This window comes from Athene cunicularia, assembly GCF_003259725.1.
Source record: "Athene cunicularia isolate RWA chromosome 1 unlocalized genomic scaffold, athCun1 chr1_part1, whole genome shotgun sequence".
NCBI classification, from domain to species: Eukaryota; Metazoa; Chordata; class Aves; order Strigiformes; family Strigidae; genus Athene; species Athene cunicularia.
The window spans coordinates 62,033,056-62,049,692 of NW_020799091.1; the positions used below are offsets into that span (position 1 = coordinate 62,033,056).

The window sequence follows — 16,637 nt, forward strand, 5'->3', positions numbered from 1 at the left end:
GGGGTGGTGGGGGGGGGGGGGGGGGTGGGGAGTGTGTGTAAAAAGAGGGGAGAATCAGCAAAATCTGGATTCTTGCACTGCCAGGAAGCATCTGAGGAAGCTCACTCACATGGAAACATGAGTCCAACATTTTTAGCATGACTAACAGAAGGAACAGCCATGGCAGTTTTATATCACCTGCACAGCTCCACAGTCAGGCTGGCTGGGGACTGGATGAGCCCCCTGCACACCTTCAAGCATTGCCAGGGCTGCTCTATATTATGCACAGACACATATGTTGACAGAGCAACTCAAACAGCCACTGGGGAACAGCACTCTTTAGTCATGCCCTCTCTGCCATGATGCTCATTCTGCCATCTCCTTCTCCCTTTGATCCCCCCCTGGTGACTTCTACCTGTGGGAGTCCTTCAGTCCCACAGTTAAATCAGCTCTCAGGCTGCACTGCAAAGTGGGAACACTAAGAAGCACCCACTGTGCAAAGGCCAGTGACAGGCAGGTTCATATACAGGGGCAGAAGCTGCACTCCAGTCACCAAATGGTGGCATCTCACTCAGCTCTTTTTTTTCACTCCCTGAAAGTATTACTCTTCCTACTATGAAAGTATCCTCTCCCGAGCCTCACAAATTTACAACACTGGGGAACTCGTACAGCTTGATACAAAATAAACCCAAACCTCCAATAGTGAATCTATCAGAATAAACATTTAATTAGACAGCTGTTCAGTACTGTTCAAGGACCCAACCTATGTCTCTGACTCCTAAATACAAAAGAATGCTTAGACTGAGAGCATATTTCAGCGTATTTCATGGCTGCACAGAGCATTCCTCAGAATAATGATCTTTGACTATCCTTTTCTCTACATATCAGTATGTATGTGTTTAGTTGGTGTGCAAGTAAGTGAGTGGATATACTGTGTGTCTGAATTTGATTTAGAATGAATAAGAAGTAAATTAACATTTCTAAGTCAGTCATGGCTACAGATTCAGTCTCTGTTTAATTAGTGTCAAGCAAGTGGTTGCCTATCAGCATCATACAATTTCAGTTAAACCAGCTATAAGTAACGGCCCCTCCCTACATAATTTACCAAGCCTTCTTCATATAATTCCTCTTCTTGCTCACCCCATAGTTATTCCTCATTTTCCAACTGTAGTAGTCAGTTTTGTAAATAGAGTTGCCCAAATCTCACTTTTAGGACTTCCTGAGCCATGTACATGTTTAACTTAAAATCCTCATGATTCCTGACATTTGTATGTCTTTGGCTAATGTACTTTTTGTGTGATATTTGACTGCAGTGTAGATAAACACTACAGATCCAGAAGTAGCTAGGATGCTGAGGAGGAACATATTTGTACTTCCAGTAAAATATCATTCTCGTTGTTTTCCCTCTTTTCCCTCCATTAAAAAATAAAACAAAACAAACAAAAAAAAACCAAACAAACAAACAAAAAAAACCTCACTGAAGTTCAGTGAGGTGCATGTACCTTTTCATTCATTCACAGAAGACAACATGCATGACTCCTGGTATGAACATTGTATAAGTCAGGAATAGTCTACCTCAAAGCACAACTGAGGGCATTCTATATAAAGGATGGGAATACAAAGACAAGACTAACAGAGAGCAGAAGCCAATAGACAGCAAGTGAACTTTATTTTCAGCTGTGGAAGCCTGTCTGCACAAAGCTTGGCAGTTTAACACCAAGGTATGTGGTTTATTGTCTTTATGTTTCTACTTTTGTTGATGTTTGAAAAAAAACCCCACCCCACAGAGCTCACAATGTTTCAGGAGGAAGTCATAGAAACCTTCTACCAAAGGTATGCATGGGGTTTTCCGAACTTTTTTTTTTTTTTTTAATCAAACATGACACAAGTAGCCTCTTCTCATCAGTTAGAGCCACCCTGGGGAATGGAAGAGCCTCAAAGAATCACAAAGGAAGAGGACGTCTGAAGGACAAATGTGTTTGCACCATAAAAAAAAGGAAATTCTATCACCTGGAGACAGGTTGAATCAAAAGACTACTATATTTCCTACCTCTTCTAATCATCTGTTGAACTCATTATGCCTGAGTAACTCTTCCTTTGTTTTATTGCACATTGTGTTAAAATCACTTCCAGTGTTGAAGGTCCAAGAATATAAGGGGTAAAAATGCTCCACACCCTTCCTTCTTCATTAGTGAAAATTATTTAGCATTTGTTTGCATTTGGCATTGTTTGAAGGCTTACATTTAAAGATGAAACAGAAGAAAAAAAAAGGTCTTGAACTTTTCAGTTTTTTTAAATTGATTTTTGTTCAGATCCTAGACCTGGAATGAAACGTGACGTTACATGCAAGTTTTATTCTCTTGCCAAAGGTTTGTCATGGACATATTTACAGAAAATAATCTCTTCCATAAATAGTAAAAACATGGGCAGCTGGTCCTAGACAGTACAGACTGCAATCAAGTTCTCATAATGAAGTAGCTCATATCTTAGAGTACATGACAGACAGTACTATTTGAGACGGTGCTATTCTAGCTGCTTTTTTGGGTCAGGCTAGAAATTGCATTTCTAAAGTCTTGAACATTTTGAAAGCTGCATAGGAGTAAAATATATTTCCACAAAAGCTAGAGGAAATATTTTGGCATTTGACTTTTCATCTTGAAAATACCGCAAGGCTGATGACATTGTGCCTCAAAAGTGTAAATCAGTTTCTTCAGTTTAATCTCCAGTGTCTCTTGACTCAGCCAGATCCATTGAAGAACAGGCACTACAATATAGGTTTTTTTGTAGTATCTTTGGGGCTATTCAGCCTAAAGCAATTAACTTAACAAAGATGTAATAATCATTAATAATAATGAAAATAAATATTTTCCTTACTTTGACATTGTGGAGGACATCAGCATCACTTTCAGTGAATGCCAACCAAAAGTTGGTCTACTGCTTAGTAGATGTGTTTAGGGTTTTCTTTTGGGGGGGAAAAAAAAAAAAAAAAAAAAAAAAAAAAAAAAAAAAAAAAAAAAAAAGCCAGGATAAATAAAATCTGTGATGTATGACTGCCACCCAGAGGAGCCCGCGGGAAGTGACACAGCCGTGGGACGAGGGAGGGTGCGAGTGACGCGGGACGGCTCTTCCCGCGGCGCCGCTCGCACCGGCTCTGCCGAGCTCCCCTCCCGCCCGAGGAGAGGCGTCGTGCAAAGGCAGTTTTGCCATCAAAAGCTTGTGCTTTGCCTATATCTGGAGATTATTGGGTTTTTTTCTGAGGTAAAGTGTCCGTCAGTTCCCATGCCTTGGCATTGATACAAATTAATGATATTTAATACCTAGAACATCCTAAAGAGATCCCTTTGGAGGAGTTTTAGGAGTCTGTGTCCTTGCTGAACCTCCAGCTTCCATCTCCACATTTTCAGACAGAAATGAAGTTTGAGTTGAAGATTTGCAATCACATCCTTAACTCGCAAACTTCATTAAAGATCCTGCATACAGCTTGCAGCAGCACTGGCTTCTCTGTCCCTTGGTATTCTTTCCCTTTTTTTTACCTAACTCACTCCTGACCTCCGAGTCAGGGGGCACTTTAGACTGCCCTTCTGTACTAGAGTCCCTCCCTTCCACTACTACTACTTAATCTCATCTGTTTGCAGTACTGCAGTCTTTCAGTCTTTGCTTAGCAGTCCAGCAAACTGTTCTAACAAAACTAAGGGTCACCAAAAGGCCCCAAAGCTCTTAGCGTTCTGCTAACTTAGCCATTAAATACTTTTGTTTCATCCATTTACAGTCAGTAACAGTGTCGCATGAGAAAAGAGAGAGGGCATCCAATTTGATGCCAGTGTCTGTGTTCACCGACTTGCTTAACTCAGTATATTTACTTCGTGTACACTGATATTTGACACAAGCCTTGGTGAGAATTATTTTTGTTGGCATATCTAAACATTTTTAAATGTTCCAGCTGAACTTCAGTGGAAGCTGTCACATGCTTTCTTTAAGAGCTACAAAATTTATGATGGGTAGGTTTTGCCATTCTAGTTACTCTTAAATATTCAGGGGGATAGAAACATGATTTTACAGATGGGAGTCTAAGTTGCTTTTCCCTTGGCTTTATTTTAATTTTGCTTTTCTTCTGTTGTTAAAGATGATACAGAAGATTTCACCTGTTATTGAAAGCTAATAATTATTTTCATCATTTAGGTTAAATTTGCTATGTTGTCCATAACTCAATTTACTTACTATTCTGTAAAACCTTCTCAGGTGTTATACATACCTGAAAGGATATGTAAATCCTTCTTAACATCTCTTGAAAATGCTTTTTCAGCTGTTCTTGCTCTTTGCATGTTACTAAGCTTGTTTCTCAGCTAAACTAAAGAGGTTCTCCAGCTGGTTAGGAAGTTGCTTGTGTGACAAAGTACCCCCCTACCACTTCTTTCGCAGCTACTTCAGGTTTCACCTTTGAAAATCCCACTTTCATGCTGCTTCTTACTGTTCTGTCTCCTTCCAGGCATATATGGTTACAAATTTTGCTATTGCTACTGCTGGAAGTGTCTGTGAGAATTTTGTATGAAATTTGGCTTTTTACCCTTTCTTAATGAAATTCAAGCTTCAAGAGATTTCAGATCTGCTTCTCTGAAAGACAGTATCATATGGCCAGATGTTTTCAATGACTAATGTAAGTTATGACCTCTCACTGAAAATATAGGTCTAAAATATGAAATAGGAGGCAGTTGAGCAAAAGAGAAGCAAATAACCAATTACCACTAGTATGAGATTAAAAGAAATAAAACCAAAACCAAACTCCAAAACCACTTTTTGCTCTTGGTTATAAAGACTAGAAAGTGAGTTAAGGAGATTACCGTATTACTGTGGTACCCTAGTAATAATTATATATGCCAGGTTGCTTCTTGTAAATACTGCTACAGAGAAAATGTAGGCAGAGACTGATTATTAAATGCATCAAGCATTAAATTCTTGTGTGGGAACTGACATACCACAGAACCGTCAATTATAATGTCTGTCTTAAGAGGTCTGAGATCCCCAACACAATACAAATTGAATAACAGAATCATTTAAAGAAGCCTGAGGGGTAAATTACAAAATGTAGCTACTGCTGTACCCCAGACATTTGCTGTCACAGACCCATAATCTACACACACAAAACCCTGTCAGCATCACAGAGCAGTAAGTGGGCAGTAAGATGAACATACGGAAAGCAGAAGCAGACTGCAGGTGCTGTCACGCATATGACCACATACTAAAAAACTGCACACCAGGAGCTAAGTTTTATAATCACTATGTAGTCAGTAGATACTGGAAGCGTGACTCTGTTTGCATGGATAAAATTTTAAATTTGGGAAGATTCCAAACTACACATGGCTATTGCACAGGCACTGGGCGGCTCTGCTTCCCAAGCATGCAGATTTCAGAGAAGTGGAGATCTTACAGGTCTTTTCTCATTTTACTTTGATCTCACATTTAGGAAACTTTACTGACTTCATTGGAGGCTCACATGCCACAAATCAAAATAAGGCCCTGTAATCCTTCGAGAAACCATAATGAAGACATACACTAACAGCAGTTGCACAAATGTGAAATTAAACTCTGTGAAGCTAGAGGGCATGTTCTATTCCAAAAAGAAACGCCTGAGATTATTATACCAACACCTTTACAAGCAAAGATACTCATCTGGCAACAGCTGCTTAAGGTCATTTTATGCCAACTGAAACACTACTGTGTGAAAACCTTTAAAAGTCAACTCTGAAAACTAAATATAAGCATACCCCATCACATAGTATTCCTAGGATATCTGCTTTTATAGCACGCTTTCTATGGAGATAAATTCACCAATGTAATCCATTAGTTCCTGTTGGTCGAAGATATATACATACTGAGTACAAAACCACATCTGAATATCGACAATGTTGCCAGAGACATTCAGTTCCATTTGAGAAAACAGGACAATTGGTTCCAATGACTATTTCAAATGAAGAAAATCTGATGGCTCCAGATGCCACTTAGCAGTTTGGCCTGCCAGTTGGGAAACTGTAGGAAACTTTCAATACTTAGCATATCCCACTCAGTATAATTCAAAGTCTTTTGACATCTTGTTCTTTTCAAGAATAGCAGCTTTGTTGGTGTGCTCTCTTTATGAAACACAGATATTATTTTTCCCTGATTTGAATTTAAAGGATTATTTTTCTCCGAGTGAAAGGTAAGTCGACTGTTGCCGCAGAATTGACACAAACATTGTGACAATGGCCTCATTTTCAAAAATATTTATGAATCACAAGTCTCATTGTAGAATATCAGATCTGCAGCTGATCAGTATCTTTGCTTATTTTATTATAGTCTTCTGATTTCACCCTTTCAGGAATGATTAGATGATTTCATGTTATCTATTAGCCCTTTCCAGACTACAAACACAATCTTTCCTGCTACACTTTCTGTCACCCCTCTTGTCAACTTTATGGCCTTCTCTGGGGTATATCATTTACTCCTGGTTTCCTTAGTGTATTCAGTTCATAGACTTTCCCACTCAGGCATGAACAGGTGCTGTACACTAAGTTACTACAGCAGCCACTTAAAAAGAAACACAGCAAGGCTATGGAAGAACTTATTAAACCCAAACAGTGGCAATGAAAAGTGTAAAAAATGAACATTCTTGATAAACAAAGTATTGATGCTGCTAATACAGGTTGAATATGAAAAGCACAAATCTAGTGATTACTGATTTGCTCCACTAAAGGAACTGATTTATTGTCCTCTGCTATATGTAAAGGAAACTCATTAGTACTTAATGGTGATCTTCCCAGTGACTGCCAGAGCTTCTCCAAGAAGGGGTTTTATATTGTTTTAACTCAGCAATAGCACAAATATTTTCACTCTATCTTCTGATACCTAATAAAAAAATAAAAATAAATAAATAAATAATTTTTTTTTTAAAAAGCCTCAAAGGCCCTCCAAGTCTGGTAAACCTTAAAACCTAACCAAAACAAGTATACAGGAACACTGTCCACTGGAACAGTCAACTCTTCATCACACAGAGAAAATGGAGAAGCATCATCACCCGCAGATGGCAAAACCACATGTGGCTTTTAAGACTGTAAGAGTGTGCAGGAGAGAAAAGACTGGTCACTGCTCCTTTGACAGGGGACCACAAAGATGTCCCAAGGACTGTTAGACTAAGCCAGTAACAGAACTACCTGGCTTCCAGGCCCAAAATAGCTCAAGCAAAGCCAGTTTATGTATTTCTGCAGCATGGTCAATCCACACGGGGACAATGCACCCATCAGAGGAAACAGAGAAGTAATTTTTATGTAGGTATAATAATAAGGATGCAGTCTCAGAATTAGGCAAACAGAAATACGCCAATATAAAATGATTTGCTCAAGTTTTCCTACATCTCAAACAAAAAAAAAAAAAAAAAAAAAAAAAAAAAAAAAAAAAAAAAAAAAAAAAAAAAAAAGTCAAAACTAGAAGTTACATAAAAGTTACTTCTATTCTTATTTTCTATTTTCTTTCAGAATGTCCCAGTAGAGATTTATTTTTTTTTTAAAGTGCAATGATAAAATCAAATTTGTGACTTCAACTTCCAATGGGTAATGCTGAGACAGAGGACTCATCATGAGATATTTAGGCTAAGGAATGAGGATTTATAGTTCAATGCATACTAACTGATAAGTGTTAGAAGATTAATCATTCTGTATTAGTTACAGCAAAGTTCCAGTGTTGCCTTTATTTATACATGTTTCTGCTATGGAGTAAAATGAGTGTAAATGGTCATGAATGAGACAATAAGCATTCTTGGAAAAAGTCAGTGCATGGAGAATTTTACTCAGCTCTATACAGTCTTTGTTCTAAATGGTAATTAAATGCTTAACATGCTTTTTCTACACACATTAATGGCTAGCACTTCTTATCTCCACAGCTGCTTGAAATTGTTCTCAAGATCTAGGTAGGCATAAAAGAGAAAATCTATCTTCTCTCTACTTCTACAATAAAATGTAGGCAAGTATTCAAAACTCTCATGAGTTTAAACAGATCTCACATTTTAGTGAGGTTAGAACAGTCAGTTATGCAGAAAACCAACTAAGAAGTGTAAGAGAAAATAAATGAAGGCTAATCTATCTAATGGAAAACAGTAAGGTATTGTTTATTATTGTATTATTTTAGCAGTATTAAGTTTTTCTAAAATTTCTGCATCTTTTGTTTGGCAAATACTTGATACTTGACATTATATAGCTTAAAATAACAGCCTGATGTTCAGTGTAATAATAAAGGCTTTACAGGATAAGAGCCATCTGTTGCTATTATACTCACTTTCTGAAATATTCTGAAAGGGATGAAAACCCTTAGACTTTGTCAATTATATGCCCTTGATAAAGTATGAGTCATCTTAAAGGAGTTTGGCATAGAGATGCAGTTTTCATGGAAACTAATGCGAGAACATATTGAATGTATTCTAAATATGACCATCCAAATGGTCATATTGATGAAAAGTTTCTCAAATGAGAGAGAAAAATGTGGCAATGTAATTTACTCTTCCATGTCTGAAATGATGTTGGGTAATAATTCTTGGGCATTTCACAGCTTTTAAGTCAAATACTATTTTCAGCACTTTTTCTGGTGAGATCATTATAATATGATTATTTTGGCCAAATGTATTTTAATTAAACCCCACCCCCAAATCATGGGGTCTGGAACTTCTTCCCACACTATGGTAGGAAATATATCTCCAGATGTTAATAATTAAGGCATTAAAGGGTAAACCCAGGACCCACTTCCGCAGCTGCCGAAGCTCCCACGGCAGTAAACTGGTGTGGTTACATTGCTGAAGAGTGTGGGTGGATTGGAAAAGGCCCTTCAGCGTTTGTGCACTTCTGCACAACGTGGAAGCCAGATCAAAAGGGATTCCAGTGTAGGCAACATGTTGGCTGTGGATGGTGGAGGGCAGAATGGATATGTGCTTCCCACGCAAGTGGCTATGTGAGAAGTGGAGAGCAGATGCTCTCTAACATGGTCTCCTGGGCTACCTACCACAAGAGGTGGGTATGGCGGCCCTCTTCTGGCCTGGAACCTGGCTAGGATCAGTCTTTCCCAGAAAAAACAACATTCACGTAGGTGTCTGAGGTAACAGGTATGACTACTGATGTATGCATTAAAGGGAATTGTGTTTATCAGAGACATGTTTCAAATCCAAATGTGTTGGTTGGAAAGGCCATTTCTATAAATATTACAAAGGCAAGCAGAAAGGATGCTTCCCTTGCTCTCCCTCACCAACTTCTGTCTTCAGTCCTGAGACTGGGTATCAGGCTATCTTTATTCTAGACAGGCAGTAAAGAATTGGGTCAGAAAGCTGAACCAGACTAAAACAAGGGCAGGGGGCAGATGTTTTTAAGTAAAACTCAGTTTTCTACTCAAAATTCTAGGTAAACATTTGAAAGCCTCAGAGTGATAACATGAGCAAGCATTGATATATATTGATCAGAATCAGGTTACTTTTAAACGCATTCCAAAATACCTTCAAATGCCTTTCTTGAATATTGTTTTTTAGATGTAACTTCATTCACCTGTCCGGACGTCTCTAAAGTCGATAATTAAATTTTCTACACAGTCTAATAGGATGTAAATATTTCACTATACTCATTTAAAGTCAAAGAAGTTTGTGATGGAATGCATGAGGAATAGCGCAGAGTACACTGTCTTGATGGACAAGTTTGCATGAGGTTTGGAATTTACTATGACTTCTGTTGCTATGGACTGATATTTTTCTCTCTTCTACATTTTTTAATAACCTACATTAATTTGAGGTAGTTTTGGCTTCTAGCATATCAGACAAGCATCTATTTCTTTCAAAGAGAACTTTTTGCGAAATAAATGAAGTTAAGCTTTACTATGATTTATTTCCCCAAACTATCATTTTTTAAAATGATCTAGTTACAAGATGCTGGCTTACTCTGTGAACTAAAAACTAATGGCTTTCAACAAGAGACTTATAACATCTCTCTCATTCTACACTGGTTCATTTATACTTGTTACTAAAAAGTAAGATCAAGATATCAAGGAAAAAAATCAGAGTTTCGAACCTTTCCCAAACCTTTGCTTTATTTGTTTTTAATATATGGCTGACTTTTATTAAACAGATATTAATGGGTCATTAAAAAAAAGAGACTCTACCTAAAAGTAATTTTGAACCTCAACACTTTTCATCTGTCTCACAAAGTAATCTATGTTAGTTACAAAGAAAATGATCTTTGCTTGGGTCTCTAATTAAGTAATTTACATTCTTTGTTCTGGAAAACACGGAAGAAAAGCCACCAACAAGCATTCTTAAAACCCTCATCTGTAAATATGTCGCTATTGCATGTGAGACAATGTAGAACACCAGCTGTTTGTTTATTTAAAAAAACAAAACAACCCCCCAAACCCAAAAAACAAACGCCCCCCACACACCTCTTCTAAGAACTCCTCTGGGTGACCTAAACAACTAACCTTGAAAAATGTTCCCAGTGCAATCACAGGATGATAAAACCTTTGGTTTACACTCATTTATAATGGTAGATATACAGTACATGTGCAGGCACAACTGAACACACTGTGGATTAAAATCTCTACAGCAAAATTGGAAGAGATAAGGAGAGTAATTGAATGTCTACATTATTTACAAAAGCAGGTAATTTACAGGGGGAACTAATGGAGTACTTAAGTATGCTCTATTTTTTTGCCACTATTACTGCTTTACAAGAAGCCTTTAAAGTGCCATTTCTGTTTTATACACAGAAAAGTTTGGATAGCTGAGTGGGAACTTTAAAACTCATTTGTAAGTTTCTGTCAAAAAGCTGTTTGTTTTTTTTTTTCTTGACCTGAAACACTTTTCTGTATTTAAATTATTAATCTCCATCTTCCTATTGCCGGCCACTGCCTCCCAGGGCTAGCCCTGATCAGGGTACATTGCTTATGATGCATCACAGACTTCCTGGAGAGCAATCTGCACAGGGGGCTGAAGGGAGCATTTCGGAACTGAACTGCTCGCATTACTTCCAGAGGGGGTCAGGATGCCTAGCCTGTTGCCCACTGAAAAGACAGGAGGTGAGGTGTAGGGAAGGTGAGAGGGCTGGGCTAGCATCCTGCTCGATGGGGCAAGAGGTAGGGCACAGCCAAGCACCAGGCTAAGGCTTCACCCTGCTGTGAGGGCACTTGGCTGTTTTCCACGCCTGGCCCTCCTGCCCTCTGCTGCTGCAGACACCCAGCTGGCTGCTTTTCAGAAACCCTGCCTGAAGGGCACATGGCCTGGCCTTGGCAATGCCCAGTGGAGGTGAAAGTGTTCACTGAAACCAATGGCTCACCTGCCGTCCAGTAGATTATACACCGTGTGGTTTAATTAAGCAAGATAATGGAGAGAGCCAACTTACTCACCTTTTGCCCTTTTACTCCACTGCAGTCACATTTTCCACAACCGGAACAACCCTGAAAATAAAAGAGAAATTGAGAATTAATTGTCTGAACTGGGTGACTGGCAGAACATACCACAACAAGCCAGGGATGTCAGGGGTAATACCCTGACTTAAAGTCTGGTCAGCATGGGGAATGTTTGCTTAAGCCTAACACAATACTTTGTTATCTTTATATAGACACACACTTTGGTCTGTCTCAGTCCAATAAAAGATCCCTTTGTAAAAGAAGAAAAAAAACCTGCTATAGTTTTTAACCACAGAAAACTGTTATATTAATTCTAAATATTTTGGGCCACCATTTAAATATTAACTCATTTTTATAGAAAACACACACACTCTGCATCTAGCAATATGGATTCTCCTCTAGGATGTTCTACAGTCACACATTCAAAGCCCAACTAATTACTTAAAATCCAGTCGTAGAAGCATCTCTTTAATATCAATTTGTTAATTGCTTGCGTCCTACATAAATACTTAACATCTATAAATATGTGCCATTGCTTTGAGGAGAATCACACAGAATCACACAGAATTGTCTAGGTTGGAAAAGACATTGAAGATCATCCAGTCCAACAATTAACCTAACACTGACAGTTCCAAACTACACCATATCCCTCAGCGCTATGTCGACTCTACTCTTAAACACCTCCAGGGATGGGGAGTCCACCACCTCCCTGGGCAGCCCATTCCAACGTCTCACAACCCGTTCTGTAAAAACATGTTTCCTAATATCTAGTCTAAATCTTCCCTGGCGCAACTTGAGGCTATTACCTCCTGTCCTACCGCTTACTACTTGGTTAATCAGGCTCATCCCCAGCTCTCTGCAACCTCCTTTCAGTTAGTTGTAGAGGGCGATGAGTCTCCCCTCAGCCTCCTCTTCTCCAGATTAAACAACCCCCGTTCCCTCAGCTGCTCCTCCTACATGTGCTCCAGACCCTGCACCAGCTTCTCTGGACACGCTCGAGTCATTCAATGTCCTTTTTGTAGTGAGGGGCCCAAAACTGAGCACAGGAATCGAGGGGCGGCCTCACCAGTGCCGAGTACAGGGGTCAGATCTCTTCCCTGTCCCTGCTGGCCACGCTATTGCTGACACAAGCCAGGATGCCATTGGCCTTCTTGGCCCCCTGGGCACACTGCTGGCTCCTGTTCATCCGGCTGTCCATCAACCCCCCAGGTCCCTCTCTGACTGGCAGCTCTCCAGCCACTCCTCCCCAAGCCTGTAGTGCTGCTGGGGGTTGTTGTGGCCCAAGGGCAGCCCCCGGCATTTGGCCTTATGGAAACTCCTCCAGTTGGCCTCAGCCCATGGCTCCAGCCTGTCCAGGTCTCTCTGCAGAGCGTCCCTACCCTCGAGCACATCAACACTCCCATCCAACTGGGTGTCATCTGCAAACTGACTGAGGGTGCACTGGATCCCCTCTCCCAGATCATCAATAAAGATGTTAAAGAGGAGTGGCCCCAACACCGAGCCCTGGGGGACACCACTCGTGACCGGCCGCCAACTGGATTTAACTCCATTCACCACAACTCTCTGGGCCCGGCCAGCCAGACAGTTTTTTACCCAGCAAAGCGTGTGCCCATCCAAGACACGAGCAGCCAGTTTCACCAGGAGAATGCTGTGGGAAAAGGTGTCAAAGGCCTTGCTAAAGTCAAGGTAGACAACATCCACAGCCTTTCCCTCATCCAATAAGCAGGTCGCCCTGTCGTAGAAGGAGATCAGATTTGTCAGGCAGGACCTGCCTTTCATAAACCCATTCTGACTGGGCCTGATCCCCTGGTTGTCCATTATATGACTTCTAATGGCACTTGAAAGGGATGGTGAAACTGCAGTTCATGACTTATCTTCTACACTTCAGAGATCAAACTGCTCCTAATGTTAAATATTATATATGGAGGCACTTGTTAATGTTTACTGGCCAGGCAGTGTCTAGCTCCAGGGTTCTGGCCTTGTTCCTTACATCTCCTGCATTTCAAATCATCTTCTTTCTTTCTTGCCCTCTGTGATGACTAACTGTAGTTGTTCTTATGATGGGAAACCTTCCACTCAGTAAAAGCACATTTGTTGCAGCAGGAGAATGCATAGAAAACATGAATAAAAACATATCCAGTCTGAACTGTTCTTCAGTAGATACTTTAGAGATCCATGTTTTCTGAAATGCTTTCCTGAGGGCAGCACCACCTCATGGGGTTTCTACACAAGATAAACTGAAGTCAAAATACTGCCAATTTGTACCTCCAGAAAAGGATGGTACTTCAGCATAGATGTTGACAGACTTCCAAGTCTCTCTGGATTCCGTGAAGTGAAATTCCGGAGGGCAGATTTGGGAGAGGGGTGTTTTCATCTCACAAAAGAAGGAAGGAAAGTGGACTGTGCAGCTGGCCTTGCTAGCCCTGAAGCTAATCTCGTCACCTGGAATACTGCTAAATGCCACTTCCCTCAGAAGCAAGGGAGAAAAGATCTTGACGCAGATGTCTGAAGAATGGAGCTTAATATTAATAAATGTTAAGAAAACCTTTCATGTCATTGTTCATATAAACCTTAAGATGGAGACTTGAGAGATCTGCGGGTTGGTTTGTTTGGATTGAGTCAACAGCAACCAAAAGATTAGGACTTCTATGACATAATCATAAAGAGCTTCTTGGGTTTTTTTGTAAAACATTAAAGATGATAACTGATTAACTGATGCACAGGTAAAAGCTTATAGTTGCTTTGTGTTAGCAAAGTATTTCTCTGTACATAAGAGTATATCAGCTACCCCCCACTTTTCCTCCTCATGGTCATGAAGCAACTGCTGAGTAACTCAGCAGTCTATTGTTTTTACTGTTGTCATGCCTCTCAGAAACAAACTAGGAGGAAAACAACCAAAATATTTGTATCGCTGAATATTCCACCAACGCACATGAGATCCTTCAGCCGTTATCTGGAAGCAGTCAGAGACGGCATCACTCCAGAGCCAGCTCTCCGCACGGATGCTGGGCACCTGTCCCTCCACACCTGTGGGCTCCACAGTCTATTGGGACCTCACTACTTCTGGGAAATAAAAAGCAAATGTACCTTGTCCATTTTAAATTTGGAAAACCTCCAGTGAGACCAGTAAACATCATCACTCTGGAAAGTTAAATAACAGAGTAACATTTTTACTTATATATATATATATATATGTTTTCTTTTAAAATAAAGCATCCAAGAGAAATGGGGGTTTAATATTGAAAATAAAATTACTAAAGGCTGTCCAATCAAATTAAAGTAGCAGCTCCTGAAAAATTTGTTCCTTCTGTTGAGATTTCTTTTTCTATATGTAGATCCATTGTATTTGTTGTTTGAAGTCAAGCTTTCTCCGCATTCACATAAAGAAAAATGAATCACATTTTCTTCTCTTACATTATTACAGCATTTTACCATGTTACATTATAAACACATGGAAAGATGAGAATTAACACTGATTAGAATGAGCATTTATCTTGTACTGCAGAAGGAGAATTAGATCAGAAAACAATGCAAACGCATGTTGTAATGCCAACTCAGTACTGACCAGGAGGGCAAAGTGCCACCCACTGCACAATCTGCTTTACTTCTTGTGGTATATGGTTGTGCCTGGAAAAATATTGGGCCTCCCATTTCAATAAATGACCCAGTGTGACCTTAGTTTTTTGGGACCTGATGAGATCACAGCTGGAGGACGCATGCTTGCAGTTCATACTTCCTCCTCCAGCATCATGCCGAATGTTATCAGTTTTATCAACATGTCCCTTAAATTCAGAAGTCTGTTTTAATTGCATCTGGGAATGTAATTAAAATACGTCATTGAATCATTATAAACATCTGTTTTCAAGTCAATCCCTGCATACTTCCTTCAGCTTGTTATTTAACATGCACTGTTTTAGAAAAAAAGTATGTTGTTACTTATTTTTAAGTTGGGGTTTGTTCTTAAATTTAGCATGGCCAGAGAATGGACTTGTTCTTTTGGGTCTCTTCTTGTGCTCCCAAAAATGACGCCATTATATTCAGTTTTTCCTGTTTCTTAAGCCTCAGATTAGAACAGGCAAGGAAGGTAAGAAGGTACTGAGCATCAGCGAGCACAGCTGCATAAGGTCCTGTGTGCAAGAACCTGGCTATGCCAGAACAGGCCACCTGTGCTACAGATCTCTGGCTTTGTTTTACAGTAGCATCGTCTCCTATTATCACTGACTGTAACATTTGCAGGTGGGTGGAAGGTTGGCCAACAATGACAGTCACTGCTGGATAACATTATCCTCAGCTACTAAAATGTATTTTTGAATCTGAGGGATGTGATAACATTCTGCACATACTAGGAGGAAGTATGAGCTTCTTCCTCTTGGTCCTCTGAGAAGATGGAAGGGCCAGAGGGGAAACAACTTATAGATCAAGGGTCAATTTAAGGAGGTCAAAGGGACATTTAAGTAATGAGGTGAGAAACTGAGAGAGAGAGCAAGATGGTTACAGCAGGTATAGGAATCAGGGTCTGGATCCACCTAACCCAGTGTAGGTACAAACATCTCTAGTAGTTACTCCAGTCTCCCTCTATTCAATGGCAAGAAATAGGCACTTCGAGGCTAGGATCCATCTCATTAATTTTGCGTGTTTGCTTTCAATGGAGATGAAGATTGCCTTGGAGGACTAAGCAGAAGAGACTGAAATGGGTAGAAAGAAGTATGGGCTATGTACAAGAGCAAGTGAAAAATGGAGAGAAAACTGGATATGGATAATCAAACAGAGGGCTAGAGGTTACAGACAGAATGAGACAGAGAATAACAACAGGTCTTCGTTCCTTGCAAAGCATTAGAAATTTAGTTGAGTATCTTTTCAGCTACAAACAAGGAAATCTGCATTTCTGGTACTCATTTAGGAATGACTTAAAAAACTTACACAATCAAGTCCTAAGAAGGATTAAAGATAATGATCACAAGGTAAGTAAGCTGAAACTATGCAAATTATCACTTATTTCTAAACTTCTATAATTTTAAATCAAGTCTCATGACAGAAAGAACCCAGTTCGTGATTTCCCACCACACAACTAGAGATAATGAAACAAAAATGAGAAACAGTTTTGTCCTATCTCCCAGACATCCTCTTTCAAAGAATGCCTTTCTCCAGGAGCTGCATGGACCTTGAAGCAATCACTGCTGTCCTCCAAGTGCCAAAACAGAGAAGAAATGGTGCTGGGCAGGAAACATAATCTCCCGGGACAGGGGCAGGGTGTGGGG

At 39.8% G+C, this 16,637-nt stretch overlaps 1 protein-coding gene across 1 annotated transcript in view; it reads right to left on the reverse strand.

Annotated features, from left to right (window-relative positions):
* Positions 1–16,637, reverse strand: part of COL4A1 (collagen type IV alpha 1 chain) — a 105,912-nt gene that overhangs the window by 63,175 nt on the left and 26,100 nt on the right. Inside the window, exon 2 of the mRNA XM_026845799.1 lies at positions 11,377–11,427. Within this exon, the coding sequence (XP_026701600.1) occupies positions 11,377–11,427 (51 nt within the window). The remainder of the gene's footprint in view (positions 1–11,376; positions 11,428–16,637) is intronic.